The sequence below is a fragment of the Lepidochelys olivacea genome (assembly GCF_965140295.1).
Source record: "Lepidochelys olivacea isolate rLepOli2 genome assembly, chromosome: 3".
NCBI lineage: Eukaryota > Metazoa > Chordata > Testudines > Cheloniidae > Lepidochelys > Lepidochelys olivacea.
Window position 1 is genome coordinate 99,869,709 of NC_140413.1, and position 24,987 is coordinate 99,894,695.

At 41.4% G+C, this 24,987-nt stretch overlaps 1 protein-coding gene across 5 annotated transcripts in view; it reads left to right on the top strand.

The window, feature by feature from the left end:
- The first annotated feature begins 261 nt into the window (after nucleotides 1–261).
- L3MBTL3 (L3MBTL histone methyl-lysine binding protein 3) overlaps nucleotides 262–24,987 on the top strand; it is a 154,163-nt gene continuing 129,437 nt past the window's right edge. Inside the window, exons 1-2 of one of the 5 annotated variants that reach the window (XM_084622647.1) lie at nucleotides 262–349; nucleotides 10,517–10,628. In XM_084622647.1, coding sequence (XP_084478773.1) covers nucleotides 10,527–10,628 — 102 coding nt within the window. In that variant the 5' untranslated portion in view covers nucleotides 262–349; nucleotides 10,517–10,526. Of the gene's footprint in view, nucleotides 350–620; nucleotides 639–833; nucleotides 916–2,177; nucleotides 2,259–2,742; nucleotides 2,818–10,516; nucleotides 10,629–24,987 lie in introns of those variants that run through there. The other 4 variants (XM_084622643.1, XM_084622645.1, XM_084622644.1 and 1 more) reach the window with 4 other exon arrangements.

Consider the following 24,987-nt stretch of genomic DNA (forward strand, 5'->3'; position numbering starts at 1 on the left):
AAACCTAAAAATAGTCAACGACTGCTGCATTTTTCTCCTTATTATTCCTTCAACGTCGGCATTAAATCAGCGGAGATGATGCACCGAAGCTGTAGCCGTTGTTTGTAGCTGTATTTTTGGTAACACTGATTAGGGCTGCTGCTGCCGCCGCTTCCCGGAGGCTCAGGCGCAGCGGCAGCTAGAGCGCGCGGAGGAAGAATGAGACACCCCGGCGGCGGCGGCGGCGGCAGCAGTAGTAGTTTCCCCTTTCCCCAGCCCTGGCTCCACGGGCGCATGCTCACTTGTGCCCGCAGCCCTGGACCATATTTGTCAGGACTACTCGAGAGACGGAGAAAGAGAGATTGGGGGGGTAAGAAGCGGCTGGTTCTGATCTAATCTGTAACCCCGCCGTTAGGGCGGTGCAATGCAAACGGCTGGTGATGGTTTTTAATCCTCCTCCCCCCCCCCCGCCGTAGGGGAAGATGAAAGTTAGAGAGAGCGTGAGAGATAAAGGGAGGCGCACCTCCTCTCCCTTACGAAACATATCTGGGGAAGCGGAGAAGGGGGTGGGGGGCTTCTGCACCCCCACCGCTGGCGGCAAGGATGGAACTTAATGCAGGGGAAAGTGGGCAAGTGACTCTCAAGTGGCTGGAGAGCGGGTGGGTCACTGGGGTATCTCCCTAAATACTAAGTGTGCGAGTGTGAAAGAGGAACAAAAGAGAGAGCGAGAGAGGTGCCTTGTGTTTATTTATTTTTCTTCCCAAACACACGAAGGGTGGACTAGGGAGAGGAGGGAGCTGCTGGGAAATGTGGACGCGGGGGGGGGGGGGTTGGAGGGAGGAGAGAAACATTTTGCAGACCTGCCCCACCAATGAGCTTGTCAGTTGGCTCCATTTAATGACACTTACGGGGCACCGCCGTGTCGCTAGGAACAATGTAACGTGGGTGCAGCGGCTGGGATTTGGGGGGGGGGATGCATGAGTGTGTGTGTGCGGGGTTCATATCGGCAGGTTCCCCTGCCCACCCTGTGCTCTTTGTTCCCGATACCCCAAAGGGAAGAGAGGCGTAAGGGCTCCAGGGGGCAATGGGCAGGCGACGGGGGCTTTTTCACACCCCGGTTTTCGGGTCTTGAAGCAGCGAGAGGTGGCGGCTGCCGGGATATACCGGTTGAACGTGCAGCGTGTCGCTTGTGCAAAGGCCTGTTCAGCGCACGGCAGAGAGAGTTTGCATTTTCTTCTGCTTCTGCACTTTGTGTGTGTGTGTGTGAGGGATATTTAAAATATCATCTCCCAATTTCCGCCATTTTGGGGAAAGTTTGCACACACACGTACAAAAAAAAAGAAGCGCCTGGCAATTTTTTAAAGAAAGGGGTGGGGGTGGGGGGCAGTCTGGCTGGAGCGTGTTTGATTCCTGTCGGTGGCGTGTGCGAAGCTTCTCTCTCTGCTGTAGACGTGGTGGGGAGTGGGGTGGCTCCTGGCTCTCCAAGGGGGCTGTGTGCGATTGATGGGGGGGGGGGCTTGGCTCCTGTCACTCTAGGGACTGTAGGGTTGTGCTGGGGGGGCTTCTGGAGGACGGCTTATGTGTGTGTGTGTGCGCGCGCGCGCGTGCTGACACACGTGTAGAAATGTGTGTGCCTAGTATGGGGGGGGGCAGCAGTTCCACAAGTTGTGGATTATTGCTTACCCTATATATTTTGGGAGGGGGGATTCTCCCTCCTCCTCCTCCCCCCCCCCCCGCGCTTCCTGCAGCCTGTGTGCACAATAACAGGATATCTACCAGCCACTTGCTCTAATGGGTGATGAGGCAGCAAGTTGGGGTGGGGGTGGAAAGCGCTCGCACAAAGCGTCCGCCCGCCCCCTCCCCAGCGACGGGAATGAACGTGGGACCCAGAGCGGGCCGGGGGGCATAAGCTTTGCTAGGCGGCCTGGGGGAAGCAGACATGCAGGGGGCGGACTCAAGTTTATTTCCCCCCCCTTCCCCCCCCCGCCCATCGTGGGAGCGGACGCGCCCGAGAGCGTGAGAGAAAAGTTTTCGCAAGGCGCTGCCTGCGCCTCCCCAAGGCGGGAGGCTGGGGATGCGGAGAGTAGCTGGCTCCTGGGGGAGGGAGAGTCCTCCCGCAGCTCTGCCTTTACCTTCCCCTTAGGAAGGAGGGTAATTTCTCTTCCAGGGGACTCTGGAGATTGGCTGAGCACGAGCGAGGAGGGTTCACCAGCAAATCTCCCGAGTCCGCCGGAGAGCACTCGCCCTCCTCCTCGGGGGTGGGGATGGGGGAGGAGAAGGTAAGTTTCCCTCTGGCTTAGGTTGAGTGAGGGAAGACAACCCTCACTTCCCGGATCCCGGCCCCGTCTGCAGAAAGGGGGTGGGGGTGGGGAATCACAGGGTCCCGGTGCACAAGCAGAGTCCCTCTCTCGTTATGCAACTTCCTCAGGAGCGCTTTGCGCCCAGTTCCTACCCCGACAACGGCGCGCTCGCTCCTGCGCTCGCCCTCGGGGGGGCATTGCGGCCAGGCAGACAGCTGAGCGAGGAGCGCTCCCTTCGGCCTGCCCCCGCCCCATGCTGATTCCCTGGCGCTTTAATAGCGCGGGGTAGGCTTTGCCCGAGTTTATTTACTAAGAATCGCGTCGCTCTGTTGTTGCGCAAACCCTCCAGCAGCCTGTGCTGCGGTGGGAGTGTTAATCGTGGGGACGCCAGGAAGGTGCATGCAAATACTTTCAGCTTTTTGATTTCTGCCCTATTTTCGGGAAGATATGGACCTGAGTTCAGTACTTCAAAGTTTCAAGTGCAGCAAAAGAATGCCGCAAAAGTGGCCAAGGAGGGACCTCTGCTGGTGGAACTGAGGTATCCACCCTAGGGCGGAAAATGCAAAGTTGGCCTGCAGTTTGTAGTTACCTCTAATCTTGACATCTAAAAGGAAAATCAATCTCAAAGGAATGCTCAGGCAAAAATATCTAATTAAGAGGGTGTTTCTTCTACTGTTCCTATTCAACTCTAGCCTTACATTTTGAAAAGTGACTAGTGGGTTTTTTGTTCCCCTTCCTCCCCTCCCCACTTGTTACCATAAAGGGGTCTGGTTGTCAGAGGGTGAGTTCTCAACCGTTCCTGAAAATTAGGCCCCTTAAGGTATCATTCTCGGGGTAGGCACAGAAAAATGCTTAACTTTTGATATGGTAGGTCACCATTGTTTTCTTAAATTGTCTTTGTTACTAATAACACCATGTATATAATACACTGGAGAGTTTTAAAACTAGTTGTTAACTTTTAGGCAGTTTAATTTTGCAATTTTACTCAGATTGACCACAGCTGGTCATTTTCACTTTTGTTTTTACTCATGAATTGGCACTATATTTTTAGGGCTAACAATACCACAGTGGGTGTTGAAATAAAAACGGAAACACCAAGTTTTCTATTCACCTTGTTTTAAAAAAATTGATTTTACAAAAAAAAATCTACATTCAAAAGTAATAAAATATTTCTAAGCAACTTTAAACATAATGTACACTTTAGGAGAGTGATTCTTCACAAAGGAAAATTATCTGATTCCCAATAGCTTGTGTCACTGACTTTAATATTAACATCTATGGGAGAGAAACTAGAGATTGAAGATGCTGGGTCATTTTGTTTAAAATCTGACAGTGTGGGTTAATTGGCATTCTCTGTAGTATATGTACAACTGCTATGTATAGTCTAATTTTTTTTTTTAATGAATCAAGCAAATGAAGTGCTGGTAGATCTGTCATCTCTTTGGGAGACTATTCCATAGTGTAATAAACATATTTGTTAAGAAATGTTCATTTACATTTAATTTGCTGTTAATGTTGTATCTTTCATTTGCGGTCAGCTTCATTTAATCACTTTATCTAGAAGGGTGCTTTTAAAAGTCCCAAGAGCTTGTAAGAAAAAAACAATTGTTTGACTACATTGTGAATGTTTGGTGTCCTCTTAATGACCAAGCACTTGTTGAGTTTAATTGGGTTTCACCTGTTGTGTGTGGAGAGAGCAGAGGGGTTGCTGATCGAACAGGTGACTTTATTTTTTGTGTTACTTTATTTACCGTTCATCTTTTTTTATGCTGCTTATAATTAGGATGGGGGAGTGTGTATGGTGTGGAGGCGGGGACTGAGAAATCAATGGCTGTACAATATGGTGATTACAAAAGACAGAGAGAGTGATTGTGCATATGTAGTAGTAGCTTGTTGAGTACTTCAAGAGCAGATCTGCGGATCATAAGAGCAAATGTGCTGTGAACGACACAAAGTCTGAGAGAAAGAAAAGTCTGTAAATGCAATAATGTAGTGGCTATATTAAGAGCTGGAGAGACTTGAATTCTGTGTTAAAGACAGTGGCAGATGGGAGCTGGTCACTCTGAGCAGAAAAAAAGAATGGCTCACTATGCAGTGAAATTAACTATGGGGATCTTATTTTTCCTAAAAATGAATATTTCAAAGTAAGTGAGATGAAGTACAGCAGAAAGATTCCATGAAGTACAGTTCTGTCCAGAGAGACATCCAGTCAGGAGCTGTGAAGAGCCAGTACTTTTAGTCCAAGGAACAAATAAAAGTAGGCTGAAGGTTAGGGTAAATCTTGGCCATCTGGCTCAAATAATTAAGGGAAACTAAAGAACAGGACATCAGAGTTCCTTTACTTAGAAATATTATCGATTAGATTAAGCCTCCACTGAGGACTGCATAGGCCATAACAGATTACACAACCGATCAAGTGGTTCACTTGAAAAATTTTGCATTTATGTGGTCTCTGTAAACAAAATCAGAGATATCAGTGATAGACTTTTTTTAGATTGGTGGCATAACTGTTTTCTGAGTATTATTATGGTGCTCTAAACTATAGATAGTTAAAAAGAATATTAAACAAGGGCTGCTTCTATTAGAAAATGTTACCCATTCTCTAGCAGTGGTACAGAAGTTTTAGTGTTAGCAGTGGTGTAAGAACACAAGCAGAGATGGGGCTCAGGTGCAAACATCTTATACCTTTACTAGCACTTGTGCAGGTGCACTGTTGCTGAAAAATGGGTGCCAGGTTTTCTAGTATAGATGTAGCCAGAGACTATTTATGGAGAAAGACTTTAAACTATCTTACTGGGAGGGAGGTACAACCGTCTGGAAGTGTCGCTGGAGAATCCAGCAAAGAGGAAAGATGCAACAACTAAAATAAGAAAATGGATAGAACTGAGATTAAAGGGATACACCCTAAAAGCTACTCAGTTTGAAAAAGATTAAGTTTCAAATTATTACCTGTGCTTGGGTCCCTCTGCCAGTGTTGATGGTTTTACAATCACACATTTTATTTTATTTTTATTTTATTTAAGTAGTTTATCTCCCAGCGGCTAAATTAAAGACCTCCATGAACCTGACTGATTAGATATGGGGAAAAGTGAAACTTACTGTACACAAAATGCTGTCAAATGCATAAAGAAAACAAACTGTAAAAAGAGAAATATATTTTTCTAATATCTTTTCTTTAGTTGTATTTGGTATTTGTGTCAACAGTAGTTTAAAGAGAATCAGGAGTGTGACTTTTTTCTAGTTCATGGCACCCCTGTAAGTAGCGAGGAAAAAAAGTTAAGAAAGAAAAATGTTAGTGTGGGGGGAGGAAGAGTATGAAATATACCCAACCTGTTTCCCACAGAGAATAATTAAATGATCACTTAAAGGGATTGTGGACCCAATCTAGTAATTTTACAATGAGGAATGGGTAATTCTACTGCCCAGTAATCCAACAAGTGCAGTCCCACTGCATTTGTTGTCAATGGGAAGATAATTTACACAGATCTGTGACTAGAGAAAGAGGAGCCTGGGTTGTCTGAGAAGAGGCTTCTTGCAGGTGGCAACGTGTAACTTTCCCTGCATGTGGCTTTGTGGGGCATGGAGGTGCTGGTATTTTTCAGCCTATCTGTGATACTAGGTTGCCTTCTCTTCTCTGCAGTAGCAGCAGCCCTTGACAATTTTCACTTAGTTCAAGGACAGAGCCGCTGCTACTTAAGAGTCCATCATTGGTACCATAAGAGAAAATGGATAGCCTTTCAGCTCCCATTGGATAGGGGTTATAGATTAGTAGGTTGGGAGCCCTAATGCATTGTTTCACCATCTGACCCACACACTTTCACTCTTATGCCTTACAGCACAGACATATGCATGTCTGTCTGTCTAATCTACTTACCTAGGTCCCGTATACTAAACACATCATAGTGGTATGGAAGTGTCTGAAAAGAGTGATACACAAGCAGGTTCTGTTGACCCAGTAGTAATATCTCTAGTTTTGAGATCCACTGTCTTCATTGCTGAGCATCTCTGTAATGAATTGGGCCCACTCTCTGGCTAAAAATTATACATACAAGTTCTCTTCAAATTTACAGATAACGCCTTAGATTATCAGAATTTGGGTAGATGTCAGGTAAAATTTTTCAAGCATTGACTTAAATAATGAATGCTTCTATTAGCATTGATTTTTTGATGCATTCAATGTCTAATCTTACAATTACTTTTTTTTTAAAATACTTGCTCATTTAAGTGAAACATCCCTCCCATATCTTTGCTTGAAATCTTTAAGAAGAGAAGCTTACAACGGATGACACTGTCTAATTTTTTTAACTCTATTATTCTTTGTAAGTGTCTGTTCTGTAATGCATGCATTCCTTATTGATTCCAGTTGGTAAAGATAAATGCTTTTCTAATGAAGGTGTGCAATCTTATTTCAGAAACTTGTTTGTTTTAATAAAAATGTTAAATATGTATAAAACAGAAAGCTCATATTAAAATATTTAAGCTGTGCTTTGCCTCTTCAAACCACTGCAGAAACATTAATTAATGCTCTCAACACATCTGAAAATACTATGTTTTACAGATGAGAAAACTAAGGAGAGAAGTGATTTCTTTAAGGCATATGACAGATGTTGCCATAGGTCCTAATCTAAAGTCCATTGAAGTCAATGGAAAGGTTCCCATTGATTTCAATGGGCTTTGTATTAGGCTTTTTAGAAGTCAGATGTTCAAAGCTCTTACTGTACTCTAATGATTAGGACATAGAACTGTCTCTTGCTGTTAAGGTTTGGCACAATACTTCCGTTATTTGGCCACAACTTAACTCTCTATATGACTACTATTTTCATAAAGCACAATATATGATTTGCAAAATGAGGTATTATCAATTCAAAGAACCATCAAATCAGAACTTTAAAGGATAAAAAGAAAATGGGGAGTTTATAGATATACGGTAGTCTTCATTATTTTGTGTTTTGTAGATGTAGATACAGCATATGATTTTTATCCTTTCCTTTCCTTTAATTTCTTTCTTTCATTGGCCTGTTTCTTTCTCCTTACCACCTCCAGTAGAGGAAGTCGTTTAGAGCTAGCAGTCTCAGATTTTTCATCATTTTTGTATTCAAGACCCCAGAAAGCCAGGAAGCAGAGATTTTGTTGAATACAGGTGCCTTTGGCAGCTAAACTTATTATTGGTCAGCACAATATAACAGTCCCATGGTGGTATCAGCCTATGGAGAGAGGACTGTCCTGAAGACTGGAAGAGAGTACCCATGGTTGAAAGTACAAATTGTGCCTGGACTGTTGGGTTAATATTAAAAAAGGAAAAACACTAATGAGTGTTGTTTGCACCCTGAAACCTCCCCCCCCCTTTTTTTTCCTTTTTTTATCCTTGCTAAACAGTAGAGTCTAGAAAACATGTTAATCACTTCTTGAGGCCAACAATGGAGAGATGGTTAGCTACAATCAAATTAATATGTATATGGCCTGCTTAAGAAACGCATACATATACTCCTTTGTGGTCAATATTCCCTTCTGTCTCTTAAAAATATATATCTTGTGTAAAAAGATTAGGTTGTAAGGGTTATTTTCCTTCCTAATTCGTTCTTCTCAAATGACAGTAATACACAGCATTCTCAGTGCTGAGAGCAGCACCAGCAGAGGCTGGGGAGACAGCTGTAACTCCTGTCTTCCCCTCCTCAGTAAGATACCGTCTCTGGTGAGGTATCGGGCAATGTGGGAGACGCATGCCTCTGCAGCCTTAAGCCATCAGAACACTTACACTATAACAAATAAACCTACAGATTGGATTACTGCCGTGTGCTCTAAACGGGGATATTTTAAGATTACTTGGAAACTTCAGCTAATGCAGAATGCAGCTGACCATTTGCTTAGCCAAGCTACTCAGAGCACATTACACCAGTGATCTTAAAACTACATTGGCTTCCAGTTTGTTTCCAGATAAATCCAAATTCTTAGCTCTTTATGGTTTGGATCATGTGTTTCCGCGAGAGACTGCCTCTTTCTTTAGGTCCTACAACTGTATTTTAGATCAGCTGCAGCATGCCCAGATTTATACATCTGCAAGTTGGAGAGGGGATTCTTGGTGGGTCTTAGTTTCGGAATTCACTTCCTTTCTTGGTCAGATGGAGTTCATATATGTTGACCTTAGGTGATAGCTGAAGATCCCTCTCACTATAATTGTTTTGTTTTTTTGGTTGTTTTTTTTTTTGCAGGTCTGGGATTTGTTTAGTTTACACTGGGCTGGTGTAGATTTATTTATACTTTTTTATTAAAAAAGAATAGTACATGCACCTAGAACACATTTTATAAGCTCATTCTATTTAATCATAGACATTAGAGATAAAAACCATCCAATTCATCTTCCTGCCAATTCAAGATTGTTCCTCAAAGTATGTAAAGTTTTGTCACAATACTCTCTTTAGGCCCAGATGCCTGCCTCTCAAGTCTCTGAACCCCAGCTGTCACATGTACAATAACGGTGGTGTCTCACTGAGGTCCTATACCCTTACTCATATTGAGTAGTACCTTTTTAGTGGGACTGTTAATGAAATACGGCATTACTCAGTGTGGGTAAAGGTGGCAGAATCAGGCCCTGGGAGAACTACTGCTAAAAATGGGAGGAAAACTTACAGAAATGTAAAGGCTATCACAATCGTGGACACAAAAATGAAGACTAAATTTTGAAATGACTGCTTCTAAGGGAAAGGTAGACAGCATACTACCTAATCTAGTTGCATACTGTTCCTTGAGTTAGAGCTTTAGAATAACATTTTTATTCTCAAATTTTTACTCAGAAACTTTCACAAATCCTAAATTCCCTTCTGCTGTGTTTACCCCCCTTTCTCAAACTCTGCTTTCTGTGACTGAACAAGTGAGTTAATTCACTTAGAGCAGTGTTTCTGTAAACAGCATATTTTAAGAAAATATTGGTGAATATTTCTGGGAAATTGATTTTGAACTTTTAAACAGGAACATTCCCACCGGAAACCTGATTCAAAGAGTAATTCTCAAATACTTGTGGAACAGAAACAATACTGTGTGACTTACATGTCAAATTGAAACCAACATTTTGAATTTAAAATATTGAATACTTGCAACAAACTGCTTGCAAGCAATCTGCAAGCTAAGTTTTAGTCTCAGAAAGTATTTGGTAAATAAATATGAATAGGAACTAAAGTTGAAAAAACTGTAAGCTGCTAATGGACAGTTCATGAACCAAAAGAGAAACTAAATTGGCTTTTCAAATAGTTCACATGTGTAGATTATAGAAGTCTTTTTTTTTTCTTTAAGAAAAAGAATAGTTTACTCTGGTTTCACATTGAACAAATAGAAAATCAAGTGCAGTCCCATAATTTGAAGATTCTTGGGTTTACAAGAATATGAGGAAGGTGAAGAGTTAATATCCTTTCTTGACAAATGGCTGCTAGAGATTTTGCAGTTCAGTGTAACTGATGACCCTTTCATGATTGCAAGGGGGATTCGATCACAACCGGGGAAAGTGACAAGTGCTGTATAACTATTACTGCTTGTGTAACTGATTTAGGAGAGACTTCTACAGCAGCAAATGCCATTGAAATCCATTATTTGTAAGGGTAAACAGCTCATTTTTCTTCTGGGTTTGCTTCAATGAAGCAAAAGGAGATCTAGTAAAACAACAACTCTCCGTGTGTGTGTGTATATAAATATATATTTAAGAAGATGTTTGCATAAAGTATTATATACATTATGTGCAACTTCATGCTTGGGGTAAAGAATATTTGAAGGATTTCTTTTATTCTGCGTCAGCCAGCAAACACTATTTTGTACTCTAGAAGCGAGGTTTAATTTGGACTTGGATAAGAAACTCACCTAAGCATATTACCAGCTATAAAGAAAAGCTAGCTCTTTTAATCAGTACTTAACATATATACTTGTATTTGTTTCTTGCTTCCTCCATGTATAAAAATATGATTTTCTCATGTAAGCCTGTGTGCAATTTGAATTTTCTGATTTATCTTCTATCCAGCCTATCCCCAATGTTTTTTTTTTTTAAAGGATTCCAAAAGATAGGCACCTTACTTTTGTGGCATTAGCTCATATTTTCTGTACCTTGATAAAGCAAGTTACGTGTGCTCTGGATGTGAGTGGAAGGACAATTTGATATTCATTGTGTAAAGTGAGCTTGAAGAAATGTCCATGAATGAAACATCAACTTGGAGTTAGGTTTTATCTGAAAATGTTTTCTCATTTATTTTTTCCAGTGCATGCATCATGAATGAATCTGCCTCAAGTGCAAGTGGCCAAGAGTTTGATGTATTTAGTGTTATGGACTGGAAGGATGGCATAGGTACTCTGCCAGGAAGTGACCTGAAGGTAAGATAATATCAGGTGTTTTTAAAAGACTGTAATAAAAACTGTATAAATGCATAGGGAAGAGGGGGAATATGTGTCACCCATTGCTAGGTGGGTGTTGTGTTCCTCTTTCTGCCTGGTTCACAGAGGATGAGTGTCTGTTATAGCCCTCAGCTAAAGGCTATTTAAGCTGAAGCTGTAGAAACTCATGCTTTTAGCTCTAGAGGTCCCTGGTTTAATCCCTGGTGTCTGTTAAAATGGCACCTGTCACATATACACAGGATAAGCAGGAGTACAACTCTAAGCCAGAGTTCAAGTGCCCAAAAGCCAGTAAGTCTCAAAATCTAAGGCTGAACAATCAACTTTAAAATGGTACTGTCGATTCAAAATCTATTGTTGTTTGCAGTGTTGTTGTAGCCGATGTCTTTCTCTATTCTGTTGTACGAAAGATGCACATAAATGGGGAAATTCACCCCAGTAGGGGTATCAAATGAATGCTTCTGATTGTTAGGACATTTTAGAAATTTGAATAATACTTTTGTTTTCTCTCTTCCAAAGTATAGATCATGACTGCATGTTTACTAGGATGTAATGATAAGTAATATTTTAAATATTCTGAAATACTAAAGTTTAAAAAAAATCAAATATACATTTATATCTAGTAGTTCTGGTTTTTCTCTTTAGGCTTTCAAGTCTGCTTGCAGAAGGCCTTCAGCTGTTTAACAAAAGATATGGTTATTATATCGGAGACCCTTTCTCACAAAGTTCTTATTAATGAAAATATAATTTTTTACGTAATTCCACTCAGACTGACATTGGTGAGGTGTTTTTATAGTATATTTTTTAAAGAGGGTCTCAGATATTCATTTATAAATGGCTCTGGGTTAAAGAACTGTATGTCCACTGGTGCTTTAAGATTGTGTTGTTGGAATGAAGTGCCCTAGAAAGTGGGAAATGGGTTTCAGATTTAGGATAAATATATTATAAATGTCTTTTTGACTACATTACATTAAAATAATATTTTGGAATGCCTAAGGTATAGGATGGACAGAACATATTGCAATGCCATTATATAAATCAGTGGTATACCCTTAGCTGGAGTACTGTGATTAGCTCTAGTCACCTTATTTCACACAAGAGAGAGCAGAAACGAGGGTGGATTGCTTTGACAGTGAGTTAGATCACCAATCTTAATAATGATTTAAATCAGCAAGCAGGAAGCCTTGATTTAAATCATAGAGTATAATTGAGTCTTACATTTGTACTTTTTAGTTATTTTCCTAGAGAGAGGTTGATTTCATTGGATGGTAACTATTAAAGTATGTCGATTGGCAACTAAATATAGCCTTTACACTAAATTTGATGCTTCTTTCTGCTAACCAGGAGGATGCACTACATCTGTACACGTTTTTAAGCAGTTATATAGTTTACCTTATATTTAATCAGATTCTTAATTTTTATATTTTTATGTTAGAAAATGGTGAATGATGCATTTCCTGTTTACTAGATTATTCATTTATTTTTTATTGGAAATTCAAATTTAATAGTGCACAAAAACAGCTTTTAAAAATTATTAAATAGAACTACCTTAAATATGCTAGATACCGAAGACATTTTTTATCAAAAAGTTTATTAAAACATGTTTTGCATTTAAAACTAACTAATTTATTAAACAAAGAAGGTATTGCCTGTAATTAGTAAATTGAACTGATTGTTTCTGATTATCATGTCCTTCAAGTTTTTAGAACTAGTAGAATTTACCCTCTTTCACCTAGTTTTTATTCGTAGATTGGAAGAGGAAAACAAGTGTTTTCCTGTGTTTTTTTGTTTTGTTTTGTTTTTTTAACTTCCAACTGGTGTATTAAGTTTGAATGAACTAGTCATTTAACTGAACTAGTTAAATTAACTGAAATGAAGAAAATATTCTCTCTGCACCAGCAGAGAAGGGTCTTGCTGTCAAAAACTGGTTCAGCACTTCAACAAACTTAAGTTCCAGGTGCTTAGTCAGTGATTTCCATGTGGTCGGTGGTTTGATTTTCTTTAAAACTTGACAGCAAACATGTACTGCTTAATATTATTTTTGTATTTAATTTAAATTATTTAAATACATTGTAGTAAGTAAAGGGCTTAACATAGGTTGTTAATTTCAGATTTAATTTTAAATAAGGTTATTTAATTGAATTTAAATTAAAAAATCCTATTTCAATAAAATAATCTGCTTTAATTGTTTTAAAATAAATAATTGATTTTTTATCCACTGTGGCAGAAACAGAAGTGGCTCAAAAATGGGCAACAACATTATTAGAGGCATAGAAAAACTTCCATGTGAAGAGTGATTGAAAAGATTGGGTCTGATACCTGAGGTTCCAAGTCAGGTATGCACTAAGTATATGCTTAAGTATATCCTTATTCAAGAAAGCATGAACTTTAAATTTAAACATATGCTTAAGTTCCCTAGACTTTAATTGGATTTAAGCATGGCTTATATGCTTTCCTGAATCTGGGCTTTAGAGAAGAGACAAGTAAGAGGGAACACAATAAAGGTATACAAAATACTGAATGGAATAGAGAAGATAGATTAGGTAAATCTATTAATCCATTCTCATAATATAAGAACAAAGGAATGTTAAATGAAACTGAAATGAAAGGCAGAAAATGTAAAACTGATGAAAGAAAATACATTTTCGCAGAGTGCACTATTAGCTTGGAGGAATGCATTGTCACATGATCTCATGGAGGCCAAGAGTTTAGAAGACTTCACAAACAGATTGGATGTTTATGTGGATAACAAGTACATCTAGAATTAGAGTAAGGATTTAAAAACAAGTTTTGGATGGAATATAAACATTTATGCTTTAGGGCATAAACCAGCCTCTAAGTAGTGATGGTTAGGAAGAAACTTTCCTGGTAAGCTGGGTATTCCATAGCTGCTTGTTGCAAAGTCTTGTTCCTTACACTGATGCCTCTTTTGCTGGCCAGGTTACTACAAGGCCATTGGTCTTATCCACTATTGCAGTTAGAATCATAGAATCATAGAATATCAGGGTTGGAAGGGACCCCAGAAGGTCATCTAGTCCAACCCCCTGCTCAAAGCAGGACCAATTCCCAGTTAAATCATCCCAGCCAGGGCTTTGTCAAGCCTGACCTTAAAAACCTCTAAGGAAGGAGATTCTACCACCTCCCTAGGTAACGCATTCCAGTGTTTCACCACCCTCTTAGTGAAAAAGTTTTTCCTAATATCCAATCTAAACCTCCCCCACTGCAACTTGAGACCATTACTCCTCGTTCTGTCATCTGCTACCATTGAGAACAGTCTAGAGCCATCCTCTTTGGAACCCCCTTTCAGGTAGTTGAAAGCAGTTATCAAATCCCCCCTCATTCTTCTCTTCTGCAGGCTAAACAATCCCAGCTCCCTCAGTCTCTCCTCATAACTCATGTGTTCCAGTCCCCTAATCATTTTTGTTGCCCTTCACTGGACTCTCTCCAATTTATCCACATCCTTCTTGAAGTGTGGGGCCCAAAACTGGACACAGTACTCCAGATGAGGCCTCACCAATGTCGAATAGAGGGGAACGATCACATCCCTCGATCTGCTCGCTATGCCCCTACTTATACATCCCAAAATGCCATTGGCCTTCTTGGCAACAAGGGCACACTGCTGACTCATATCCAGCTTCTCGTCCACTGTCACCCCTAGGTCCTTTTCCGCAGAACTGCTGCCTAGCCATTCGGTCCCTAGTCTGTAGCTGTGCATTGGGTTCTTCCGTCCTAAGTGCAGGACCCTGCACTTATCCTTATTGAACCTCATCAGATTTCTTTTGGCCCAATCCTCCAATTTGTCTAGGTCTTTCTGTATTCTGTCCCTCCCCTCCAGCGTATCTACCACTCCTCCCAGTTTAGTATCATCCGCAAATTTGCCGAGAGTGCAATCCACACCATCCTCCAGATCATTTATGAAGATATTGAACAAAACTGGCCCCAGGACCGACCCTTGGGGTACTCCACTTGATACCGGCTGCCAACTAGATATGGAGCCATTGATCACTACCCGTTGAGCCTGACAATCTAGCCAGCTTTCTACCCACCTTGTAGTGCATTCATCCAGCCCATACTTCCTTAACTTCCTGACAAGAATACTGTGGGAGACCGTGTCAAAAACTTTGCTAAAGTCAAGAAACAATACATCTACTGCTTTCCCTTCATCCACAGAACCAGTAATCTCATCATAAAAGGCAATTAGATTAGTCAGGCATGACCTTCCCTTGGTGAATCCATGCTGGCTGTTCCTGATCACTTTCCTCTCATGCAAGTGCTTCAGGATTGATTCTTTGAGGACCTGCTCCATGATTTTTCCAGGGACTGAAGTGAGGCTGACTGGCCTGTAGTTCCCCAGATCCTCCTCCTTCCCTTTTTTAAAGATTGGCACTACATTAGCCTTTTTCCAGTCATCCGGGACTTCCCCCGTTCGCCATGAGTTTTCAAAGATAATGGCCAATGGCTCTGCAATCACAGCCGCCAATTCCTTCAGCACTCTCGGATGCAACTCGTCCGGCCCCATGGACTTGTGCACGTCCAGCTTTTCTAAATAGTCCCTAACCACCTCTATCTCCACAGAGGGCTGGCCATCTCTTCCCCATTTTGTGATGCCCAGCGCAGCAGTCTGGGAGCTGACCTTGTTAGTGAAAACAGAGGCAAAAAAAGCATTGAGTACATTAGCTTTTTCCACATCCTCTGTCACTAGGTTGCCTCCCTCATTCAGTAAGGGGCCCACACATTCCTTGGCTTTCTTCTTGTTGCCAACATACCTGAAGAAACCCTTCTTGTTACTCTTGACATCTCTGGCTAGCTGCAGCTCCAGGTGCGATTTGGCCCTCCTGATAACATTCCTACATGCCCGAGCAATATTTTTATACTCTTCCCTGGTCATATGTCCAACCTTCCACTTCTTGTAAGCTTCTTTTTTATGTTTAAGATCCGCTAGGATTTCACCATTAAGCCAAGCTGGTCGCCTGCCATATTTACTATTCTTTCGACTCATTGGGATGGTTTGTCCCTGTAACCTCAACAGGGATTCCTTGAAATACAGCCAGCTCTCCTGGACTCCTTTCCCCTTCATGTTAGTCCCCCAGGGGATCCTGGCCATCCGTTCCCTGAGGGAGTCGAAGTCTGCTTTCCTGAAGTCCAGGGTCCGTATCCTGCTGCTTACCTTTCTTCCCTGCGTCAGGATCCTGAACTCAACCAACTCATGGTCACTGCCTCCCAGATTCCCATCCACTTTTGCTTCCCCCACTAATTCTACCCGGTTTGTGAGCAGCAGGTCAAGAAAAGCGCCCCCTCTAGTTGGCTCCTCTAGCACTTGCGCCAGGAAATTGTCCCCTACGCTTTCCAAAAACTTCCTGGATTGTCTATGCACCGCTGTATTGCTCTCCCAGCAGATATCAGGAAAATTAAAGTCACCCATGAGAATCAGGGCATGCGATCTAGTAGCTTCCGTGAGCTGCCGGAAGAAAGCCTCATCTACCTCATCCCCCTGGTCCGGTGGTCTATAGCAGACTCCCACCACTACATCACTCTTGTTGCACACACTTCTAAACTTAATCCAGAGACACTCAGGTTTTTCTGCAGTTTCGTACCGGAGCTCTGAGCAGTCATACTGCTCCCTTACATACAGTGCTACTCCCCCACCTTTTCTGCCCTGCCTGTCCTTCCTGAACAGTTTATAACCATCCACGACAGTACTCCAGTCATGTGAGTTATCCCACCAAGTCTCTGTTATTCCTATGGGGGAAAAAATGTAAAAGGAAAAAATAAAAGCTATTCACCTTCTGAAACTTATAGTTTCTTTAATCCTGTGTTGCTCATCTTGGATGGATTAATTTCTGCATTTTCTGAGTTTTAAATCAAGATTGGGATTTTTTTAAAAAACCTTCTCCACTTCAAACAGTAATTATTTTTGGGAAGTTGTGTGGCCTGTGTCATACAAGAAGTCAAACTAGATGATTACAGTTGTCCCTTCTGACCTTGGAATCTACGAATACAATAAATAGATGGTGCCTGCCCTAAAGAACTTGCAATCTAACTATACAATGAAAGGGAACAGGTGGATATGGCAAACGGGCAGGGGAGCACAAGATTACAATATGTTCACTATATTAGCAGTGATCATAGCCTACCAACTGCCTAACTGTTCTTTTGTGTTTTAAAGGAATCACAGCACAGGTGTTTTTTAAGAAAGAAGATATTGTAGGGACTCTGGTTTTTTGATTTTTTTTTTTTTAAGAGGGAGCTCCTCCCATACATAATAGGTTGCATGGCAGAAAGCATAAAAGTATACGCTGGAAAAGTTGACAGATGGACTGATAATGTTGGCAGAGCAAAGGTAGGGCTCACCAGCTGACTAGAACATAAAGGTTCATAGAGTGGGGATAGTCAGTGTACAACCTTAAAAGTGGAGACAAGTAGTCTGGGCTTGCGCAGTGGGAAAGAGGGAGCCCAGTGGAGGGATTCAGAGAAGGGGGTGAAGTGGTAAAAGTGATAAACCAGAAATATGATTCTTCATAAATGAAAAACAGATTAATTCCGCAAGGGTTTAAAAACACTAGATATTTACATTGAAATATAATGGCAAAATCCTGTGAAAATTTCTTGTTGAAAAAAACACAAAACTAGAGCTCACATTCCTTACAGATTAGTCATAGATTGGGGCTGCTAGGGGTTACCACAAAAAATAGTAATAAATAACAGTAGAACTATTCACAGCAAACAATTTGTTGTTTGAATTAACCCTTTTATCTGTTTGGAAATTGTCTGTGAGCATGTCATGCCTCTTTCAGATTTGTTGGTTATTCACAATTGTTCAAATATTCTTGTGTAATGTTCGTAAACTGTGAGTATTGTTTTGAATATTCAGTATCTCTTTGAGCTTTGTTTTTGGTCATCTAGGTCATATGGTATTTGAGTTCTCTGATCGGATGATGCATTTGTCTGTTTTTAAAATAAATCATTTTCTGTCCTTGCTCTTTCTCTACTATATTCATACCCAGTCCCACCAGTAAAAGATGTTAGGGCACACACTTCTAGCACAAATACGTGTTCTTGCAGGAGCAAGCATATTTTTACACGAACCATTGCATTTACATGAATACAAGTGAACAAAAAGTGCTTATATAAATGTTCAAAAAGTCTTGAGTGTGGTCAAATTGAAATGTGATTAGAATTCCTGAAATGTTTGTAAATAACTTTTCTCAGTATTTGTCCCGCACTCATTACAGACATTCTCTTGTTGTTCACTGTGAAATAGAGATTTTTGAAAGCACAGAAAGAGATACCATTTTGTCCTGAGTAACTGAAGCATGGTCTTCTGACTCAAATATAGGGATGGGAGTTGGGTGCTATGACTTCTATTCCCAGCTCTGCAGCAGACTTTTTATCCATGCCTCAGTTTCTACATTTATGAAATGGTGAGAATACAACATCACAGAGATGTTGTGAAGCTTAATTATTGTTTGTTAACTACTTTGAGATCTTTGGACAGAACATGATACAGAAATATATTTTGATACACATAGCTCACAAAATATAATGTTAGTTAAAATCTATACAATGCTTTGAACATGCAATGTGCTAAATGAATGCCAAAAAATAATTATTATAAAAGGTATAAATGCGAGAAATGTAGATAATTAGGATTATTCAGAGAACAGAGAAAACTATAAATTGTAGTTAAGTAGTTTGACATTTGAAAAGGAAGATTTGAGAGTAATATAGCGAAGATCCTTCTACTGTATTTTAGTACAGATAGTTTTAATGAAGTAAACACACTGGAACTCTGGTATTTTAGACGCACGGCGTGTAATGCTGAAGTTTATAACTCTTCTCTTCAGTAGACTAAGTAGCATGTGCAGATCTGAAACGCTTCAATGCTTTCCAATTGCTCTGCGCTAGGCAGGGTTGAAGAGCTGATAACTTCTGAAGTGAAGAGCATGTATAAATACCTTTTTTTAAAAAAATCACCGTTTGCTAAATGCACACAGAAACACCATCACTTCAAGATTTAAGTGCTTTTATCAATTGGAAAAGCTGTAATAATTTAAAATTGCTTCCTGCTGGAGTTACTGAAGATTTATGGAGTGCTTTAAGTTTCTTTATTTAACTGTTGTGTTTCCAAAGTGAACTGTGGTATATTGCAGGGATACTACTTGAGGTCACTATGTCCAGCTAACAAATGGCAATTAAACCAAACAAAAAGGAACAAATAAATGTGGTATTTACTAAAAAAAAAAAAAAAAAATCACCCTGAAAATATATAAGGGTTAGTCCATTAGAACAAATGAAAAATTATACAGGACATAAACACTAGAGTGTGGTCAGTTAATTAGAGTGATGTGGGATACTCCCAGCTAAGTTTTAAAGGAGGTAACTCTGACTGTAGGGTGTGTGCCGCCAAAGTGGAGCTTATGATCATTAAAACTGTTCTCCTTGAATACTGAAGTACATGAGAACATAATGGGTCAGACCAATGGTCCATCTAGCCAGTATCCTGTCTTCTGACAGTGGCCAATGCCAGATGTGTCAGAAGGAATGAACAGAACAGGGCAAGTGTGGAGTGATCCATCCCCTGTCATCCAGTCCCAGGTTTCTGCAGTTGGAGGTTTAGCGACATCAGGAGCAGGGGGTTGCATCCCTATTAGCCATTGATGAATGACCTTCATGAATTTATCTTATTCTTTTTTTAACCTACTTGTACTTTTAGCCTTTACAGCATCCCAGGGCAGTGAGTTCCACAGGTTGACTGTTGTGTGAAGAAATACTTCCTTTTGTTTGTTTTTAAACCTGTTGCCTATTAATTTCATTGTGAGACCCCTAATTCTTGTGTTATATGAAGGGTAAATAATACTTCCCTCTTCAGTTTCTCTATACTATTCATGATTTCTTAGACCTCTGTCATATGCCCTCTTAGTCATCTCTTTTCTTTTTTTGGAAACTTTATTTTATAGTTTTTATGTAAAGTACAAACACATAATGAAACAAAACATATAAATACATGCATGAAATGGAAATAACAAATTCAATGTTCATTATTTGCAAAACCTAGGGAAAAAATACAAACGAATCCTGAACCCATAGAGGTCATACAGGGCATCAGTTATTGGTGACTAAATAGATAAATGAGTGAGAATATAACCTATGTGTACTGGGCATTAATATGTACTAAATTGCAAAAGTATGTAATAGTTTCATGTGTGATTTGACATCCTCATATTTAGGGCCCTACCAAATTCACAACCATGAAAAACGCGTCACAGACCGTGAAATCTGGTCTCCCCCCATGAAATTGGGTCTTTTGTGTGCTTTTACCCTCTACTATACAGATTTCTTTGGGGGGGAGCAGTGTTTCTCAAATTGGGGGTCCTGACCCAAAAGGGAGCTGCAGGGGGGGTACGGTATTGCCACCTTCACTTCTGCGCTGCCTTCAGATCTGGGTGGCCAGAGAGTGGTGGCTGTTGGCCTAGCACCCAGGTCTGAAGGCAGTGCCCCCGAGCAGCAGTGCAGAAGTAAGAGTGGCAATACCAGACCATGCCATCCTTACTTCTGCGCTGCTGCTGCTGGTGGTTCTGCCTTCAGAGCTGGGCTCCCAGCCAGCAGCTGTCCCTCTCCAGCTGCCCAACTCTGAAAGCAGCACCACTGCCAGCAGCAGCACAGATGTATGGGTAGCAGTACCGCAAACCTACAATAACCTTGCGACCCCCCCCCCCCCCCAGCTCCTGTCAGGACCCCTACAATTACAATACCATGAAATTTCAGATTAAAATAGTTGAAATCCATTAAATTTACAATGTTTAAAATCCTATGACTGTGAAATTGACCAAAATGGACCATGAGTTTGGTAGGGCCCTACTTGTATTTTCTCCAAGTGGTCATTTTTTCCATTAATGCAATTGTAGAGAGCTCACTAAGCCAGTCTGTGTATGAGGGACGAATTGCAGATTTCTGTTTTCTCAAAGTAACTCTTTTGGCTGCTAAAATAGTACTGCAATCTATTTCTTAATGTTAACTGGTAATACCGATTTATCTGGCACCCATAAAACACATAAGTTTGGAGAAGGAAAGATAGCAACACTTAAGTTTTCGAGACAGCCCAGAATAAGGTGTTCCAGAACACATACGTTTTTGATAGATATAGAGGATGTGCAGAACGTTGGCGTGTGGCTATTTGCATCTCTAGCATTTGCTGTGTGTTGCCAATGTAGCCTTAAGCAAATGTTCTAAAGTCCAGTAGTACCTGTTTAATATCTTGTTCTGGAAGAATTGCAAGGATGAAGAACTTGAAGTATCTTTCACAGTAAGCCAGATATCCTCCCAGGTTTCTATTGAGATACTAAGGGTAAGTTTTTTTTCCCCCCATTTTTCTTTGACTGAGATTGAGAGGGTATTGCTAAGGATTAAGTCACCTATAAATTCTTCTTTGAGTAACATCCATACAAGTGCTCCACTATAGGTGCGGTAGCACCCCTTGCAACTAGGATCGGTGATCTTTGGTAGCAGTGCCCATTGGACTACACATGTGCTCCTCCTTGTCTTGTGCCATGAGTGGCATCTATAGGCTGAGTGGTCCAACTGCCCTTGGTTCCTTCTTAACCATCTTTGGTCTGGGACAGAATCCGGAGCAGACCCCTTCTATCCTCTGAGCCCTAAGATAGTACCCTGACCTGTTTACCTGAATAGTTACTCCTTTCCTTTAAATGTCCTCTTCCCCTTAAAAAAAAAAAAAAAATTCCTCGTACTTCCCTCCCCGTTAGTTCTTAGCTTAGAATACATTTTTCCGCTTCCTGCCCTTCCAACCCAGAGAGGTCCTCGAGGCCAGCCTCGGACCCCAGTCCAGATACTTTGCCCACGCGGTGCTCATGCTTAGCTAGATCATCAACTGACCCTCACTCGCTGCATCCTTCCAAGAGAAAATCCTGTTTCCCATGCAGACGGGAAGAAACGGGCCACCACCTTGCCCTCGAAGGAACTGTCTGGCAGAACACCATCCACTGTGAATTCAATACCCTCAACATTTTCAGGGGTGAGACATAGCTTCTGTGATCGTCTGAGTACCTTTGGTACCGGAGCTAAGGAGAGGTCTAAGGACCCTAAATGGGCAGGCCCAAAGGCGATTGCACTGTCTCTTGACACAGAGGAGCACAGTGCGGGACATTCAAAAACTGTACCGACTGCCCCAGCCAAATCAAGTTCAGGCGCTTCGACACTGACATCTCTATTGGTAGGACATCTGTAGCGGCACCGAGCAAATTCGCAGCACTAAGCAAGCCATCAGCACTGATGTGAACACTGGCACCGAGGAGACCCTCAGGACTGGATTAGCCTTCGGCGCTGAGTAAACCTATTCGATCTGCTGGCTGTTCCAGGGAATGCAGTCCCCCTCACCCCAGCACCGACTCAACTGCCAGTGGCAATGAAGTTTCTCTCTCCTCCACAGGAGTTCAGTTACCCAAAAGATCTGATGGTATCTGACATGCCTGAGTTGCTGCTACTCCGACACGAGCTCTCCATCTCACGTCTCTTCTCCAGCACTACTCACCCTTCCCCAGTGAGGAAGAGGATGAGGAATACTCCGTCCCATCCTTATATTTGGGATGTACCCAAAAAGCATTCTCTGCATGTCCTCGCTGCTTGGAAACTGGGACCGAATCAGGGCCCTGGTATGGATCCCCATGGATGCAACCCCACGCACCAATCCCTTCATCGGGCCATACTGGGCTATATACAGAGCACATTTTCCAAAGTCTTCCAAAGAACAGAGCTGGAGACATCCGCGCTCACCATCCTCTTCTGTCTCCTGACCACCAGAGGCTGATTCACTACCAGTAGAAGAACAGGAAAAAGATCTGGAGGAGATTAAACCAACTCTCCCTACATTCCCTAAAGGACTCTCAAGAACTCTCTGCTCTCTCAGCGTATATACGCCAGCACCAAAGAGATGTCTGGGAAAATACCAACCTGTCCCAAGGTCCCTACCTCCACCTTTCACTCCTCATTGACAATACGACCCACAATGAAGACAACACAGGCTCCATATGAAGCTCAGACAATTGATGCCTCAAGGGGCTACCTTTCACACACCCACATCCAAACAATTTTGAAGGTTTGTTCAAGGCCCTGAGAAGTCTGCCCCTGTTCCGGTCACTGCAACCATCTTCATCAGCCCACCAGTTTGACGACTGCTCAGCCCCTTTCTGTCCATCCTGGCGGCATATCACTTTGGAGAAATAGGTCCTAGAAATCATGAACAAAGGATATTTCATCCCATTCCTATTGATCCCATTCACCCAACTTTCTCCCTGTCCCTCTTCAGGGACCCTTCTCATGAAAACCTTCTATGAGAATAAATAAAGCACCTTCTGCAGCTGGGAGCCAGAGAATCAGTCCCATCCCAACACAGATGGAAGGGTTTTTATTCCCATTATTTTCTGACCCAAAAGAAATCTGGCAGGTGGAGACCAATCCGAGACCAATAAAACTTCAACAAGTTCATCAAACTACAACGCTACAAGACCGTTACGCTATCAACCGTTATCCCAGCACTGGAACAGGGGGACTGGTTCTTAGTCCTTGACCTCCAAGACGTCTATTTTCACATCCTACACCCTGCTCACAGACGGTTCTTCAGATTCATCATGGGGACTGATCATTACCAATACAGAGTACTAGCCTTTGGACTGTCTACAGTCCCTCCAAGTATTCTCCAAAGCCTTCCTGGTAGTGGCTGCTTACCTACACGAACAGGGAAACAATTGCAATACTACACTAGATAGACATCTGTACAAATCCAATTACATGAGACTCAGCTCTCAGAGCACAACAGGCCAACCCTCCTTATTAATGAATGAATTGTTTTAAAAGATATATGGAGTCTGAGACACCCCAAGGACCATGAGTGTAAATATTTCTCTACGGTACATTCATTTTTCGCCAGAATTGACTTTTTTCTTGTGTGTTTAGAACCGATTCCAGCATGCCTAGAAGCAACTATTGATACTATATTAATTTCAGATCATGCTCCAATTCTACTTACTATAGACACTGATTACACCTTATTAACGTCTTCTAGGTCAGTGGTTCTCAACAGGGGCCTTGGGAGGCGGTGAGGAGGTTTCAGGGGCTCTGCCACGCAGGGCCAGCATTAGACTCGCAGGGGCCCAGGGCAGAAAGCTGAAGCCCCTACCTCATAATGCCAGCCGTGGATTTTATATGCAGAAAATCAGTTGTTGTGGCACAGGTAGACTGTGGAGTTTTTATAGCATGTTGTGGGGGGTGCTCAGAAAGAAACAGGCTGAGAACCACTGTTCTAGGTGAAAGCTACTAAACAATGCAAAATTTCATTGCATGTCAGTCAACTCTAATTTCATACAAGGAAATGATCACTCACATACCTCAGATGCCATCTTTTGGGATGCTCTGAAAGCTACTATAAGGGGTCAGTGCATAAAGTATGCCTTCCAAAAGGGGAGAGAGAGAGAGACTCAAGTTACTAGACTCTGGCCAAGAAAATAGATGAGTTGGAGAGAGTGCACAAGACTGACCCAAATAACAAAAACCTCGTAGGTCAAATCTAATCAACGCCAAATATAAATATAATGAATGCTTACTCGGCCAAGTTGAATTAATACCCAGTAGGGTTAAACAAAGAGATTATGAATGGGGAGATAAAGTAGGTAAACTACTTTCCAGAAGACTTAAAATGGAACTAGCCAACAATAATATATCTTACTTATTACAAGAAGATGGGAGTCCCATCCTTGAACCAATAGATATAAATAATATTTAGGCAATTCTGTCAAGCGTTATATAAATCAGATATCCAATCTGACTAATAAATTTGATCATTTCACTGAAGGCCCGCCTTTTAATACCCTATCTTCTGAACAAGTGTTATTTATGGACAAAACTTTCTCAACGTATGAGATCGAACAGGCTATTAAAAATATGAATTCCAGCAATGCCCCTTGGATGGATGACTTTCCAGTAGATTTTTACAAAACATTTTGTTATCAGCTGTCTGCTATTCTTTCAAAGGTTTTCATTGAAACAGACTCCTGTCTTTTAGTACCAGGCATTCAGTAGGCCCTTTCAATATCTAATGGGGCAGTTGAGGGTCCAATTTAAATATGTTGGGGACTAGGTTCTGAAGAAAACTGATAATATCCTTCTCTTTTAGACCCTAAGCAATGCCAATAGATGAAGGTTCCTTCAAAGTCTTTTTTTGTAGTCATCCTGTTTTTCTTCCAGTTTGGTTTTAATTTTAAAGAGACAGTTGCTTTAAATGCATTAGCTTCAATGGCAGTCTTTTTTAGCTCATTTTCTAAGTGAGCCATTT